Below are 15,491 nucleotides of genomic sequence, written 5' to 3'. Positions count from 1 at the left end.
GGGTTACCTTGTCAAAATTCTTCTGCTTCTTGTCCAGAGCTGCGCAAGCAGCATTTGCTCTTTCCACATCTATCATCAGGTCCTCCACTTCATTCTGCAGYCGCTGCTTTGTCTTTTCCAGGGAAGCACATTTGGCATTCACAGCTTCAACGTGCTCCTCTGCTTCCTGCAGACGCTGTGCCAGCTTCTTCCTAGCAAGTGGTAAATGCAGCTCTCAGTGAGGAAGCAAAGCAGAGCAACTTTTGTGCAGCCAGCGTGCTTTTCGCAATGGCACGCGTAGCCACTTTGCAGTATTTGACCCCATGCACGCACAGCATACAGCTTACCCCAGSAAGTCATTTTGTTCCCTTTTCCTTTCCCCGGGCACTAGCAACACCTCTGCTCTCCGCACACCCCACACATTGCTTCTCTCTTGCTTTCTTTGTCATATGGCCTATTGGCCTTGGTCTTTTCATAACCACACCCTCTATAGCAGACACTCTCCTCTACCCGTCACCCCTCCCCTGTCTAGTCTTGGCTTCTTTCTGTCACTCCCTCAATGGTCTTTTCAAATTTCCCTTATTAGTGTCTGCCAGCCTTCTCCACCTTCCGCATGTACTTGGCCTCCCTGBGCTCCACAGAGCAGGGCCTCATTTCTCCTATTCTGAGCCCAATGAGCATAGTTGCCTTTGCCTTTCCCAAACCACACCTTCTGTAGCTCAAAGTCCCTTTTGTAATTTCAGTCACCTCTGGCTTCTTCACACCCCACTACCACATACTTGGCCTCCTCCAGTTCTTCTGTGCGCTGAATGGCATCTGTCTCATATTTGGTTCTCCACTGGGCTACTTCACTGTTGGCCTTGGACAGGGCACGCTGCAGCTCACCCTTGGCTTCCTGCTCCTCTTCATATTGCTCYCGGAGCARGTCACAGTCATGGCGAGCAGATTGCAAGGCGTGGGCCAGGGCATTCTTGGCCTGGGGAGACAATTGGTTTCATAAAATGGGTAGCGTCTGAGACCTTCGAAAGGTGTCACACAGAAAATCACAGAAATGCCTTTGAGTCAGAAATGTAAATGTAGTCCTTGGGGATAACGTACATTAAATATATATTCGGAGAAGCTTTTTTTCATTTTTTTGTTAGAATCTAAAATGTTACCCAGCTGAGATGGCTGGTAAACTCTAAATGACAAATGTACAGTTGGGTATTGATGACTCCTTACTAAATGTCTTCTAACATGTTAGCCTTAGCTAGAGAAGAGTAGGAGGAGAAACTCTTCCTTAGTTTTCTTTGATATAGCTCAATAATTTCTTAATAATTTCTTATGCAGTATCATTATCATCAAAGAAAACCCTTGTCAATGTCCTTCCCTGTCTCAGTGTCCAATTAGAGGTGATGCTGTCCTGAGCTTTCTTCCAATATCAAATATGGATTTGGCAAAACTGTCCACCTATACTGGAATCTCCAAAATTAAAATTGTACAGCTAAGACGTTCTGATTGTACATTAGCTTAAGCAACATTCTGAAAAGAAGGATTTGGATCAAAAATTGAGACCTTTAGAGGAAGTACCTTTATTTCTTCCTCTAGATGTCTCTTTAGTTCTTCAATTTGTTGAGTAAATGCTTGTTTGCCTCTGGATAACTGGGATATCAAGGCATCTTTCTCTTCCACCTGACGTGAATATTCACCTGAGAAATTTTGCAGAAAGATTATAATGTAACAAACAATTTTGGAACAGTGTGTTTATAATGCACTTCAGACAAGTTCACAGAGGACAGGCCAATTTGAGTAAAAAGCCACAGTGTTTGTTGTCATCATGTTCAGGTTCTCCCAATACACACAAGTCATGAAGGTCTCTCACCTGCTTCTGTCTGCAGACGAGCTCTTTGTGTATTGAGGTCATTGATCATACGCTGATGCTCCTCCTCCTTTGTCTTAATCTCACTCAGCTGGTCTTCCAGAGTCCGACACATCTTCTCCAGATTTGCCTAGGTGTCAAAAAGATGAAGGAAAAGGGCTCACTAAATTGTAGCTTCCTGTTCTTCTGAAGAAAAATACTAATAACTAATTGTAATCAGAACGTTCACAAAATGTACTGCATCATAGGCCTCTAAGCTTATAGAAATTCTATACCTTAGCTTTGGAGACAGACTCCATGTTACTGGCCAAGTCGTCAATCTCCAGCTTCAGCTCACTCTTCTCCTTCTCCAGCTTCTGCTTGACGCGCTGAAGGYTGTCTATTTGCTCCCCRARCTCWGCTGTGCTGTCCGCATGCTTCTTCCGCAGGGCAGCAGCTGTGGCTTCATGCTGCAGAGTGGCCTCCTCCAGGTCCCGACGCATCTTCTGAAATTCTGCCTCACGCTTCTTGTTCACCTCAATCTGAGCTGCTGTAGCTCCCCCTGCTTCTTCCAGGCGCTCACTGATCTCCTCCAGCTCCCTGGAGAGGTCAGCCCGATGCTTCTCTGCTTTGGCCCGAGAGGTCCGYTCKGCCTCAATTTCCTCCTCCAGTTCCTCAATTCGGGCCTGCRGAACATCAGGCACCATTCACACCCRTGCCCTGCCCCTGYCTGACCTCTGACGGTGTGAGAGAAGGCAAGGAACAAAGACTTGCCTGCAGCTCCTTGATCTTCTTCTGTAATTGCATGCCSAGRRCTTGCTCATCCTCAATTTTGCTCTGGATCTGGCTGATTTCAAAGTCTTTCCTTTGCACAAAGCAAACCRTGTTAGTGCCYRRWGAAAAACACAGGCACATTTGCACAACGCAAAGGTGCCCCACGACAACACTTACTTCTTCAGTTTCTCATCCAGCTGCTGCTTATCATTTTCCAAATCCATTATGGTATCRTGAGCCAGCTTCAGGTCWCCCTCGAGTTTCCTCTTGGCTCTCTCAAGGTCCATKCGCAGTTTCTTCTCTTGCTCCAGGGACCCTTCRAGCTAAACAGAACMAGGCCGTGAATGCTCTGCCAGCCAGCCCTAACTCCAGAGCTGTGTTGGTCTCAGTTGATGTGTGTGTGCTTACATCGTCCACTTGCTGCTCCAGCTTGGCTTTCGCTTTGGTCAGCGTATTGACTTTGTCCTCTTCCGCCTGCAGGTCATCCAGAGTCTGCTGGTGGGCCTCTTGGAGGGCTTTCTTCTCTTTTGTCAGCTTGACAATGGTCTCGTCYAGGGCTGCCATCTCCTCAGTGAGGTTTTTCACCTGTGAGCAGGGAGCAAGGGTAGATGAAAAGTATTGTTTATAACTTTTAACGTAACAACACTGAATTCTTTTCTGGCATGAGAGCAACATCTTGTGCATTATACCTTGTTTTCGGTGGCATGTTTTTCCTTCTCAACTTTGGCCAGCGTTAACTCCAGGTCGTCTATATCTTTCTTCAGCTCCGAGCATTCGTCCTCCAGTTTCCTCTTCTTGGCTGTCAGCTCAGCATTGATTTCCTCCTCGTCCTCTGCTCTTTCTGTCACTTCCTTAACTTTGGCTTCCAGCTGGATTTTGGTTTTGATCAGCTGGTCACATCTTTCCTCAGCATCAGCCAGAGCATCAGCTTCCTGTTGGGAAAATATGTTTTTTTCTGGATATGTCTTCTAGGGGATGCTGAGATTCTTAGCTTTATCTTTTAGAATCCTGGATAGCAATTTTGTAATAAAAAGTAAGGCGAGAAAGACCAGTAGTCTGGTAGTCTACTAGACCAGTAGACTAGTAAGTCTAGTAGATAAACTATGACAGAAAAATGACAATTTTAGCAGTGAACACATTTTTTAATATTTTTACAGTCCAGATGCTTTAATAAGGGGACCGCTCAACCTTACCTACGTCACATGGATTGCACAGTATTATTTTGTGGAAGTAGTTGAGTCTACGAATGATTTAATTTAGAAATCACAGCATTACAACACCCTGTATCATGCAGTGATTTCRATTCATGCTCCTGAGTGTTTCAGGATGGTGAGTGAGAAGATTAAATTCTCTTTCCTCTCAATTAGCTTTATGTTCAGAATCCTAACACAATACTGTCCCTAACAGGTAGGCTGCCACCTCTGCTGGAAAGAAGYAAATTGTCATGTTTAGTAGAGAATAAAGGAAATAAAGATATGCCCTTCTATCTTTTCCTAAGGATTCCTAATCATATAAGAAGGGAAATACCAGTATTGGAGAGAGATGAAAACCTAGCCTAGAARAACAAAACTTATACTACCTGAAAGTAAAGAGTTTCTTGTTCTATCTGGTGCAGTTTTACTGAAGGTAAACGACAGAATTCTCAGGAACCATCCTGGAAAAGTCTAACCCATTGGATAAAGATGTTCTTGTGATGCCTTGACCACAATCTCCTGACAGTCCTCACTGCAAATTCATTAAATTTTTWAAAGCCCCACTTCATGAAATACTATAGAATTGRATTAAAATCATAGTTACTACGTGTCTTCTGAAAATGTAGTTCTACATAGAAGCCTTATCATCACAATTCACTTCCTATCAGGCACWCTGGTAGTACTCACAGCCTGCACTTGCAGCTGCAGATCGTTCTTTTCCTGYACCAGYKTCACCATTTTCTCCTCCAGCTCCTTCCTCTTTGCCTCAGACTTTGCAAGCTCTTCCTTAGTTTTCTCAAACTCTTGTTTCATATTGGCCATCTCCTTTTCAGATTCTGCACTCTTCAGCAGGGGCTTGATTTTGAAGAACAGCTTCATCCAGGRCCAGTGCTTGACATTCATGAATGCACGAATGTTGTACTGGATGCAGAAGATGGACTCTCTGAAAGGTAATTCAAAAGAATATGAAATATTTAGACACTGATGACCCAGTAAGCCAAGTACACTGAGCCTAATTTGAAGAAATGTCTACCTCCTCTCCACCATTCTCTGGTACTCCACCCTCATCAGGAAACCCCTGCATCTGGCCTGTGTGCGAGTGATGAGCTGTGCCAGCTTTTCATCTCTCATCTCCTCCAGGAGTCCCAGCAGCCCCGCTTTGAAGAACACCTTGAGGAAGGGAATATTGGAGCACGTATCTTTCAGGTAGTGCAAAACACAGGTGTACTATATGTGAATCAAGGAATGTTTGTACCTTGGTGTGACCAAATTTGTACTGGGTGTGGTCCACATCAATGGAGCTAAGGAGCTTCTCAGAAGCCTTCTTGCTGTCAATGAACTGTCCCTCTGGTATAGCACTTGCATTAAGCACCTTGTACCTGTAGACAAAAACAGAACATTAGGATGTATTCAGCCACCAAACCACTGCTTTTGTAGAATACTTCACTATTCTGGTTAAGAAATGAAGAGTTTGATGAAACCAGTAAGGGACTTTCACTCCATCATTTGGATGAAACAGAGTCAAATGCAACATTTCAGTATTACTGAACCTGGTGCTATTATTTATGGAAGTATGTCCATTGCATTAATATCTTTATCATTACTGAAATGCTGGTATTTCAGAAAGATTACAGGTCACTCATACTACACATTGTAGGAAACAGAAGGGTTTTAACTGGATGTACAAGCTATTCAGCATAGATAAAATTGGTAGGCAGGAGGAGCCCTCTTACCTCTGTTTAAAATCAGCATAGAGGACTCTGCTGGGGAAACCTTTCCTGCAGATTCTGATCCCTTCCAGCACACCATTACAACGCAGTTGGTGCAGAACCAGTTCATGCTCCATAGCACCTAACAATTCAGAGCACAGTGAATACCATAATTTCTAGCAGAGAGGGGAATGGCTCTATTACAAGAAGATCTCTTCCTGAGCTTCTTACCAGGTGTTTTTGTTTCATTTGGGATGATGCAACGGACAAAATGGGGGTGAGTGCTCCGTAAGTTCGTCATCAGCTTGTTTAAGTTCTCCTTAAATGACCAGTAAGTAAGGTGAATTATTTTTATGTGCGCTTCTTGATGCATCAAGCCCATTGGAATGAGTTAATCACTTATCAAAATTAACTAGATTTCAGAACAGGTAAGTAAAGTCACACAAACCAAAGGTGTCTTCTGCTTATATATACTCAACATCATTATTAAAGACTGAAATATTCTGTTGTTTTTCCARTGGGAACTATAACGTACAGTTCTATATTTTCATGCAAAATAATAAGCTTTCAGGTTTTCTAAATCCCACCTACTAAAATCAACATATTTGTTTAAAAATCAGGGCTATTTCTTTTCAAATAAGATAAATGTGTTTTTTGAGAGAATATTTATGGATATGCTCAATTCCCCCAAATATTAATGTCAGCGGAATGCATGAATGCTAAAATTACAGCACAGTTATAGCAAAGATTTAGAAACATAAAGATCCGAATATTATCCCCTACAAACAAAATTCTAGGATTAGATTTTCATGATATTTGAAGCCTGAACCCTTATTTTTGAACAGTATATATTAGCAATATTGAAATTCTTCTTGAAAAACCTGACTTCCCAGAGGACTTCACCACTATTGCATTAAATGCAAAGGTAGTCTTTTCCTATTTTAAATGAATTTAATCAATTTCTTCATATTAAAAAGATTTAATGAATGCAGTACTGTACCCGAAAAAGAGCTGAGACAGTTTGGAAAGAAGAACCCTTCTTCTTGCCACCCTTTTTGCCACCACCAGCCTCTGCAAATAGAACAAAATTAAAACAATATTAAAATATTGATGTTGCATACAGAATAGCAAACAACATTAAATGTTTTGTGTTTCCTGTTTTCATGCCCCTTCAACACTAAGCCTCACAGAAAATATGGAATTTACAGAGCTGACCTGCTTCTGCTCCACCATAAGTGGCAAAGAGTAAGGCCAGTGTCTTCAGAGATGATTTCTGGTACAGCCCAATGACGGTTTCGTTCAGAGGGTCCTTGTTCTTCTCAAGCCAGCCAGAAATGTTGTAGTCCACTGTGCCAGCATAGTGTATGAGGGAGAAGTGGGCCTCAGCCTTGCCTTTGGCAGGCTTGGGCTTCTGGAAGTTGCTGGATTTGCCCAGATGCTGGTCATAGAGCTTGTTCTTGAAAGAGGTGTCAGTTGCCTTGGGGAACATGCACTCCTCTTCCAGGATCGAGAAGATGCCCATGGGCTGGAAGACAAGACAGTGTAATAGACAATAAACAAGAGGGAAAAACAGATTAGAAATAATGCATCCTTTGGTGTGAAAGAGGCTACAGTCAAGACAAGAAACTACAAATCAAATCAGAAGAGAATGTTATTTCTCTACATTTCTAGAAAACAAGTGAGAAAAAATTAACTGGGACTTTTTCAACATTRATGTTTCATTTTAACTTCTATAAATGCCTTTATTACTGGGAACATGACAAATTCTTAACTGATGGGAGCTAACAGAAAATGACTTTGGATCTTTTCAGGAAAGTTTATTTTGTACATTTGAACTGCATACTTTCACCTGAAGTCCTGAATTCCAAGTCTGATCTCCAGGACCACTTCCATACTATTGCCATTTTCACAAGAGGCAGCATATTCTCCCATGCTTCTTAAGTATGTCCCTTAGCAGCTATGGAATATCAAATGATTAATACACATGAACAGAAAGGATACCTTCTCAATAAGCTCAATGCAGGCAGCCAGGTCCATCCCAAAGTCAATGAATGTCCATTCAATTCCTTCCTTCTTGTACTCCTCCTGCTCCAGCACGAACATGTGGTGGTTGAAGAACTGTTGCAGTTTCTCGTTCGTGAAGTTGATGCAGAGCTGCTCAAAGCTATTGAACTGGCAAGCATAAAGAGATGAAAAGTTCTCAAAGTGCAGAAATAACTGAACAAAGCTTTCCTGTACAATCCTAATTTTTCCTGTGTGGGCCTCTTCCTTCATGTTTCTCTATACTCCCTCATTAGGATAGGTCCTGTATTTTGAAAAGAAGGAAGATTGCAAATTCAGTGTAATTATAAGGTTAGTATTCCATTATTATTCTTTGCTGGGAGAGAAGTGAAATGCAATCCCACAACCCTGCATGTAAGTGTTCAATTATAGCAACTCCTCATAAAAATATGTCTCAGAATTCCCTTTATTCCTAATCATCCTTCTGAGAAACTGCTAGAAAAAGCTCTGTTCCTTACATCAAAGATCTCAAAGCCAGCAATGTCCAGGACACCAATGAAGTACTGTCTGGGTTGTTTGGTATCCAACTGCTGGTTGATGCGAACAACCATCCACAAGAACATCTTCTCATAGACAGCTTTTGCCAGGGCACCTACAGCATTGTGCACCTAAAGCAAGAATGTGGATTTACCAAACAGAACACAGGCAAATCACAGGAATCTTAACTCAAGACATAGTTGCAGGTTACCATATGTTTCTTACCTGTTGCACCGTCTGACCCTTGGTCACATATTCATTCCCAACCTTGACTCGAGGATAACACATCGCTTTGAGCAGATCAGCCGAGTTTAGACCCATCAAATAGGCAGCCTTGTCAGCAACTAAGCCCCAAAAGAGAGTGAGAGAAGAACTAAATAATGGACAATGCCTAAGATTTGGTCTTTGAGGGAACGTCTCAAAAGTTAACTACAGTTACAATATTGCACAAAAATATATGAATCAAAACTACAAAGCAAAAGTCTCTCTGTTCCTTAGAATCTAGAGTCCAGAATGTCTTCTGAGCATTAGCTTCTACACTTGTTCTTCAAGAGAAGAAAATTTCATCCTTTTTCAGGTTGACTGTGGTACTCCCCATCTTCTGCCCAGTCCTTAGCACGAGGAACCCTCACTCAGAAACCTGGAGACATTAGTGTTCTAGCTGCTGTTCAGCTGATAGGAATCAAATGCACATTTCACAGAAAACCAACAGAGTTGAGGATGAATGAGAATGCAGTCTCCTCCTACCATTAGACTTCAACACAGTATTACTATTCCACAGTAGAGGCAAAGATTACAAGATGTATTCCAATTTGAGTATATCTAAACATATTACAGGAAGTAGCTCCTGCAATCTTGGCAGCCTATGCAATAACATTTATTAAGCATCAAGATAAAATGCAGACGTCATGAGATGAGATAGGTGCTTCAACTATTATATAGAAATTGAACTTTTTTTTTACACCATTTAGTATTTAAAGCCTGAAATCTGCCTACTGCCTTCTTTTGGTGACAAAGATGTTATCTTGGGAGTATTTACTAAGTAAGACAATACCTTCTGTGCCATCTGGCTCTGCCTGCTCCTCTCGTTGTTTCTGCTTGAACTTCAAGTTCCCGTAGTGCATGACAGCCCCTGTCAGCTTGTAAATGGCGGTCTTTTCATCAGGAGTGAAGCCCAGGATGTCAATGGCACTCTAGTAACGGCATCAGTTAAGTCATACACGTGTATTTAGTAGGGCACCTATGTTACCCTCGAGATGGGGATACTAGGAACCTTTTTGGTGTRTTACTTACATCTGTAGCCATCAGCTCCTCCTGGTCATTAATGCTGGGAACAGTGATCTCACCTTGACTCACAAAGTGGTAATCATATGGGTTGGTGGTAATGAGGAGCATGTCTGAACATAAGAACAGGAAACAAACAAGCTTACTTTAGCCATTCAGATCATTGAATGACCTGTTATTTAGTGATTCTCTGAAAAAGTTAGTGATCCTTCCTACCAATTAACTCTGGCTTCTTGTTGGACATGATCTGATAAAATATGTGGTAGCTCCTTTCTGCCTTGAGCTGGAAAGTGACTCTGGACTTCTCCAGCAGGTCTGGCAAAGGAAGAGAGAAAGAGTTACACACAGGAGCATGCACAGAGCAGGAAGGCAGGAGGGAACATGGTGATATGAGGGAAGTCTCTTACAGGTTTCAATGTCAGCAGAAGCCAGTTTSCCGGTGGCCCCAAAGTGGATTCTGATGAATTTGCCCTGTTGAGGGAAAAAAGCAGCATTCCAGCCTAGCTGCATTCCACTGCCGTCTGCTTTGGTGGGAACAGCACAAGGCCCATCGTTACTCTTGCAAARAGAGGGAGAGATTTTGGCCAAAGCAACAACTCACAAAGCGTGAGGAGTTGTCGTTCCTCACGGTCTTGGCATTTCCAAAGGCCTCCAGCAGGGGRTTGGCGCTGATGATTTGATCCTCAAGCGTTCCCTGCAACATGATCAGGATTCCTGGTTATCATTGTCAAAAATCATATCAAGAACATTAAACAGCATTCCTTCAAGGCAGTACCTATTGATTTACCTGCATTTTGCCCGCCTGCTCCTCCTTCTTCTTCTCCCCGCTAGCTGCAATTGTTGCAAAGTACTGGATGACACGCTTTGTGTTCACAGTCTTCCCGGCACCGGATTCTCCGCTGTGAAGCCAGAGAGAGAAGCAGAGAGCGTATGGTCAGGCAGCAGCTCCCCTGGCACAGAGCAACCCAACAGGAACCCGAGCAGGCAATGTACGTACGTGATGAGGATTGACTGATTCTCACGATCTGTGAAAGAGACAGAAACAAAGGGACAATAGGCAGTGCTCATGAATAATAAGGAACTTAAACACTGTGAGGGAAATATGAACAGAGGCTTCCAGAAGGGGCAGGACAGAAAGTAGTGAAAATCCCTGGRAATTCCGGCAGGTGATTTTGATGTTCCTACTAGGACTACATGTAATATCAGCTGGATCAAGAGAGGCATCACTTTAGGGTAGATTTTATATCTATATGCTAGACAGGATATTCTCTTTTTCTTTTATTTTTTTGACAACACCTATATTCCTTTACAGCTAAAATTTTCCGGAGTAATACAGGAATTTGAAGATCTCACCAGGAACAAAAATGTCTAAACAACCTCTTTTATTATTTTTCATCTTTTTTGACCCTTAAAGATATAGAAATTACAAATTTCTTATATAATAGACAGTTTTAATTTTCCTTTCTGCTTTTCTAAATCTATTTGCCACTTTATAAATAGAGTAGGTAAAAAGTAAATCTAAAATCCTGTGCATCACTGACTCTAATGCATCCACTGGGAAAAGAAAATAGGAGAGGGATGGAAGAGGATGAAGCAAAAAGACTATTTTAAAAGCCATTCAATTTCAAAACTAGATTTTTTTTATTTTTCAGGACAGTATTTTTCTATTAAATGAAATAATTAGTATTACAGATTACTACAATAGATTACTAAATTGATTTACCTCTTTCAGGTTCTCTTTTCAGTATAATGCACAGTTGATTTAAGGTTAAAAAGATCAATGTAATCATGAAAGTGCGCATGTACTTTAGATCATTCAGTCATTTTTTCTGTCATGAATTTCCATTTTCATAACAATCAAGTGAAGCTTATTTACCTTTTCAATTCAGAAAGCTCTGACTTGCATTTAAAAAGTAAAATTTGTTTTATTTGTTAGCACTGATGCTTGCATTTGAATTGACTGTAGAATCAGTATAGAACCACTGAAATGGCATCATACGCTTATTTATTTAATACCTTATTTCTGAGGTATATGTTATGTTATTTACAAATACTAGGTTATTGATTAAGATATCTAAATCTGTGTGTCGGTATGTAAGATCCCACTACAGTCAGTGGAGCCAAGACCAGACACAAGGGTGTCTTTCTTTTTGTAGATTTACTCTAGATTCTACCCATTACACTGACAAGCTCTTTATTGATTATAATGGGAGCACAGACACAGCTCTCACAGACCTCTACCTTTAAGTTCATTAATCTTGCATTAATTTCACCCACCGTGTTTTAAAAATGCTACATTGTATTTCCAAAAAGAACCCTATATTTCCTTTTACAGACAACTTATTGCAAGAGCAATTCACAGACCAAGAACTCACCAGTTAACATGAACTGATAGGCGTTGTCAGAGATGGAGAAGATGTGGGGAGGGGCCTCCTGGCGCTTTTTGCCTCGGTAGGCCAACACCACCTCCGGGTTGTACACTGGCAGCCACTTGTAGGGGTTGACAGTGACACAGAAGAGACCCGAGTAGGTCTGTGAGGAAAAGAGACAGAACATTGGCTTCCACTTGCAGCAGTTCTTCCCAGCTGCTTGCAGGAAGACTGCTGCTGGTACTTACGTAGATCATCCAGGCTGCATAACGCTCTTTGAGGTTATACAGCACAGCAGGTTCATGGAGGTGGGTCATCATGGCCATGTCCTCAATTTTATCATATTTGGGAGGGTTCATGGAGAAGACTTGATCTTCCTTCACAGTCAGAGTCTGCCAAGGAAACGAGAGAGCCATGCGTGTCAGGTAAGAGCTCGGAGTGGGAATTAAATTCTGCTCTGAAGCTTGCTTTGCACTCACCTCTCCTGCTTCAGTCTTGACAGTGACCTTCCCTCCTTCCCTGCTCTGGATTGTCCCTTTCACAAAGGACTCCTTAGGATGAGCCACAAAGACTGATGTCTTAGCATCAAAAGGCTTGTTCTGGGCCTCGATTCTCTCCTTTTCTGACTTTCGGAGGTAGGGAGCTGCCTCCCCGAAGACAGCCATCTCAGAGTCTGCAGAGGCCATGTCTGCACTTTACTGAAGACACATAAACAAAGACTCTGATGAGGAAAAAAAGCTACACATCAATATCTATGTCCGTGAGCAAACCCTTCTTCATCTAAGAAATTGCCAGCTACTCTTCCAAAAGAGCTTTCATTTGATTTTAATTTCTGGGTACCTAAGTCCACTTGAGAGTTAGGCTTAGCCTTCTACAACACTTAGGCCTTGTAACATTGAATAAAACCYCTTCTAAATATTGACTATAGTTTAGCATCTTGCCTTGACAAATCCTGACCAGTTTTGATGTCTTCATATAAATGAATTTATAGCCAGAGAAAATCACTCTCTGTTCTGGTCCTCAGTTTTGACTGATGAATCTTCAAAACAGTACTTCCTTGTTAAGAAGGCTACCTTCTGTGCTATAAATGAAAAGTTACTTCATTTTTTAGTTCTTCCCTATTTTCAACAACCTAAGCAGCAATGGGCAGAAATAAAAGAAAATAAAAAGAAAATTATACAAAAATCCTACCTTAGACAGTCCCTGCATGTACTCTAGGAGTGAATTAGTTGGGATCTTACCTTTTCAGACACCAGAGAATGGCTTGTATCCTGGAAACTGGCCAGCTCTGTAAAATAATAATGGCAGTTGTTTTTATCACTGCACAGAATTTCAGAGACAAATTGTAGATTTAAGATACAAACGTGTTGAAATTATACTGAAAATCTTCATTTATGTGTGCATATCTCCCATGAAATGATTGCCAGAGGCAGGAGGAGTGGAATGGGAAATATGGAATGCGATGGCATTGCCCCCTTTCTTCACACTAACAAAACCCTTACACTTACCTTGAAATCTTCCGTGGGACAGGCCAGACTTATCCCTGCGGGATTTTATAGTGTCTCGTCTGCAGATGCTGCAGATGCTCCCCCTTTCTTCGGTCAAAACATTTTTGGCAAACCTTCTTTGGCAAAGCATTGTCTGGCAAACTGAACTACGGGCATAATTGTCATTTGATTTGACTGATATAATTAGAACATTTTATGTCTTACTGACTATGTGAATACATCTCCTATAAATAATTTGTCAAGAGTGTTAAGGAGAGAATGTGGACTACTCAAGGCACTTAGAGAACTTGGATGCAGGACTTTAGGTTCTTATTGCTGGCTTTCTCTGTGACTTGCAGCCCATAGCAGTTTGCTTAGTATGTTTATATCATAACTCTTGCAGTCCAAAAAAATGTCAATAGTTTTTATTAAGTGCCCCTTTGCAGTGACATGTTCTTAAATATTGAAAGGCAAAATGCATTAAAGCCTCAGTTTCTGTATAGGACAGTCTTGATACCTGAGAGGGTTCAAAATACAGTGAGTTGGAAGCCTGAATCCATGTGGTTGGTCCAAGTAATGGGAGACTAGTTCTGAAACCGAGTTCTTGAATGGATTCCTGAGCTGACTTTTGAAGTATCAAATTAGAATATATTCTTGTGCATGCATACACAGTACATATTTGTGTGTATATTTCCTAAAAGCATGATTCCCCAGGAAATTCTGCTTTCCCACTGTTTGCTGTCTCTTTTACCTTACGCCGGCATTTGACATATGCATGCTCTTATTATCATTGGCATACCTACACAGTCCCCTCTGTCAAATTAGAAATTCCATAGGCCTCCATAGCCTTTCCCTACATACAGCTCCCCAAAACAACACTCTCACTTAGCCATACCTGTAGACATCATATATCAGCATATAGTTCCAGATACTCTGCATGCTAATAAATCCTTAATCCAGCACCGYCATCCCCTGAAAAATTTCTTGTATACTTACACATTAAAATAGGCTCAGAAAAACATAGTAACACAATTCTGCCTATACCAGACCATTAGAGSTAGAAGGCAGTCTTACGCAATGCTGACAGCATGGGAAAGGGGGATTTGCTASAAGTCCAAGAGAGTAACTGTTTTAAGAAAAGAGCATCATCACTWAAAATCTTTCAGATCTATACACATTCTTCTCCTGGTCATTAACATTTCAGTCAATTAAATATCTTAAGTGAATAACACAAGGACAAGGATTGAAAAACAGTATCTGGGACCCAGTGTAACATCCAGCATCAGACAATGCACCGTGCTATACAAGTTCCTTACAAAGAGGGCTTTGGCACTGCCACACCCATGTTTTGCATTTCTGGGCTGGAGAATGGAATCCAAACCCAGAGCTCRCTACTCTGGCATTGGGACAGTAGGATATCTCAGAAGGGTTAGCTAACCCTTCTAACCAGTTTTCACCCTGGCCAAGAAGGAGAGAAGAGCTAGCCATTACCAGATGAGTAGAGTAGTACTTTGAAGTCCTGTATAGTGGATGTATAATAATGTGGAGGGCATTTAACATTTGATTTGATCACTCAACTTTCAAAAAACAGTTCTCCATCTAGGACTAACAGTCTGCCTAATTCCATTGTATGTTTAGCTGCCACACCTACAGCTATTGTTGCCAGATCCTAGGAGAAAAAAAATGATTTYGATTAGTGGGAATATATACTGACAATGGTCTTCTCTTCTTTTTTGGCTGAACAGGAGATTCACGCCAGACTGTGCTCAAGAGGGACTGAAGTTGTGAAGCCTAATTCCTCCCRGCTCTTGCCATTTCTAGCACTGAAGTCTGGAGTTAACATTTCTCCATGYTCCTGCTGGTCAAGGAATTTATAAGTAGGTTCAAGTTCCCTGCCTTCAGGCTCTCCTCTAGTCTCTTCTCATTTCTTATCAATTAGGACCTCAGGACAGCAACACTAACCACAAAAAAGGGAGAAAAAAACAGACTGCTGGAGTATTTAAAGAGTAAATGCAACACCGGTAGGAGACCACAACTACCCTGTATAGAATGGGCAAATGTTACATTAGGTTGTGGTGACAAAACTATATTGTGGCAATACACTGACCCTGACACTGACAGTGAGTGCTCCATGAAACCATAGTTACAGATTAGAGGGAAGGAAAAACAATATTGACTTGCATAGCGCAAAATATAGTTGTGGACATGGTTCAAAACAGAGCTGCTTAAGAACTGCTCTGTGGTAATAGTTGTGATGTAACTAGATGCAACACTCTTGCATAATCAACAATATCCAAACAATTCCAATACCGTTGTGCTTA

At 41.4% G+C, this 15,491-nt stretch overlaps 1 protein-coding gene across 1 annotated transcript; it reads right to left on the bottom strand.

The window, feature by feature from the left end:
• Nucleotides 1-7: 7 nt before the first annotated feature.
• Nucleotides 8-12,369, bottom strand: LOC146585185 (myosin-1B-like; the record flags this gene model as incomplete). The annotated part of the gene is made up of 29 exons (XM_085323396.1): nucleotides 12,163-12,369; nucleotides 11,932-12,075; nucleotides 11,690-11,846; nucleotides 10,312-10,339; nucleotides 10,102-10,213; nucleotides 9,916-10,008; nucleotides 9,722-9,785; nucleotides 9,531-9,629; nucleotides 9,324-9,427; nucleotides 9,085-9,223; nucleotides 8,256-8,374; nucleotides 8,012-8,161; nucleotides 7,494-7,664; nucleotides 6,708-7,017; nucleotides 6,493-6,563; nucleotides 5,724-5,811; nucleotides 5,517-5,634; nucleotides 5,039-5,162; nucleotides 4,817-4,953; nucleotides 4,471-4,726; nucleotides 3,280-3,522; nucleotides 2,999-3,175; nucleotides 2,768-2,913; nucleotides 2,591-2,681; nucleotides 2,113-2,502; nucleotides 1,841-1,967; nucleotides 1,549-1,667; nucleotides 759-955; nucleotides 8-191 (listed from the first exon to the last, which is right to left on the bottom strand). Coding segments are annotated over exons 1-29 (4,365 nt in total), but the record flags the coding sequence as incomplete, so codon positions are not given.
• Between the last annotated feature and the right edge of the window lie 3,122 nt (nucleotides 12,370-15,491).

This window comes from Rhea americana, unplaced genomic scaffold (genome assembly GCF_003343005.1).
Source record: "Rhea americana isolate MKP2758 unplaced genomic scaffold, rheAme1 scaffold_846, whole genome shotgun sequence".
Lineage (NCBI taxonomy): Eukaryota > Metazoa > Chordata > Aves > Rheiformes > Rheidae > Rhea > Rhea americana.
Note: the sequence above shows the minus strand (reverse complement) of the source record. Positions and strands in the feature narration are given on the sequence as shown.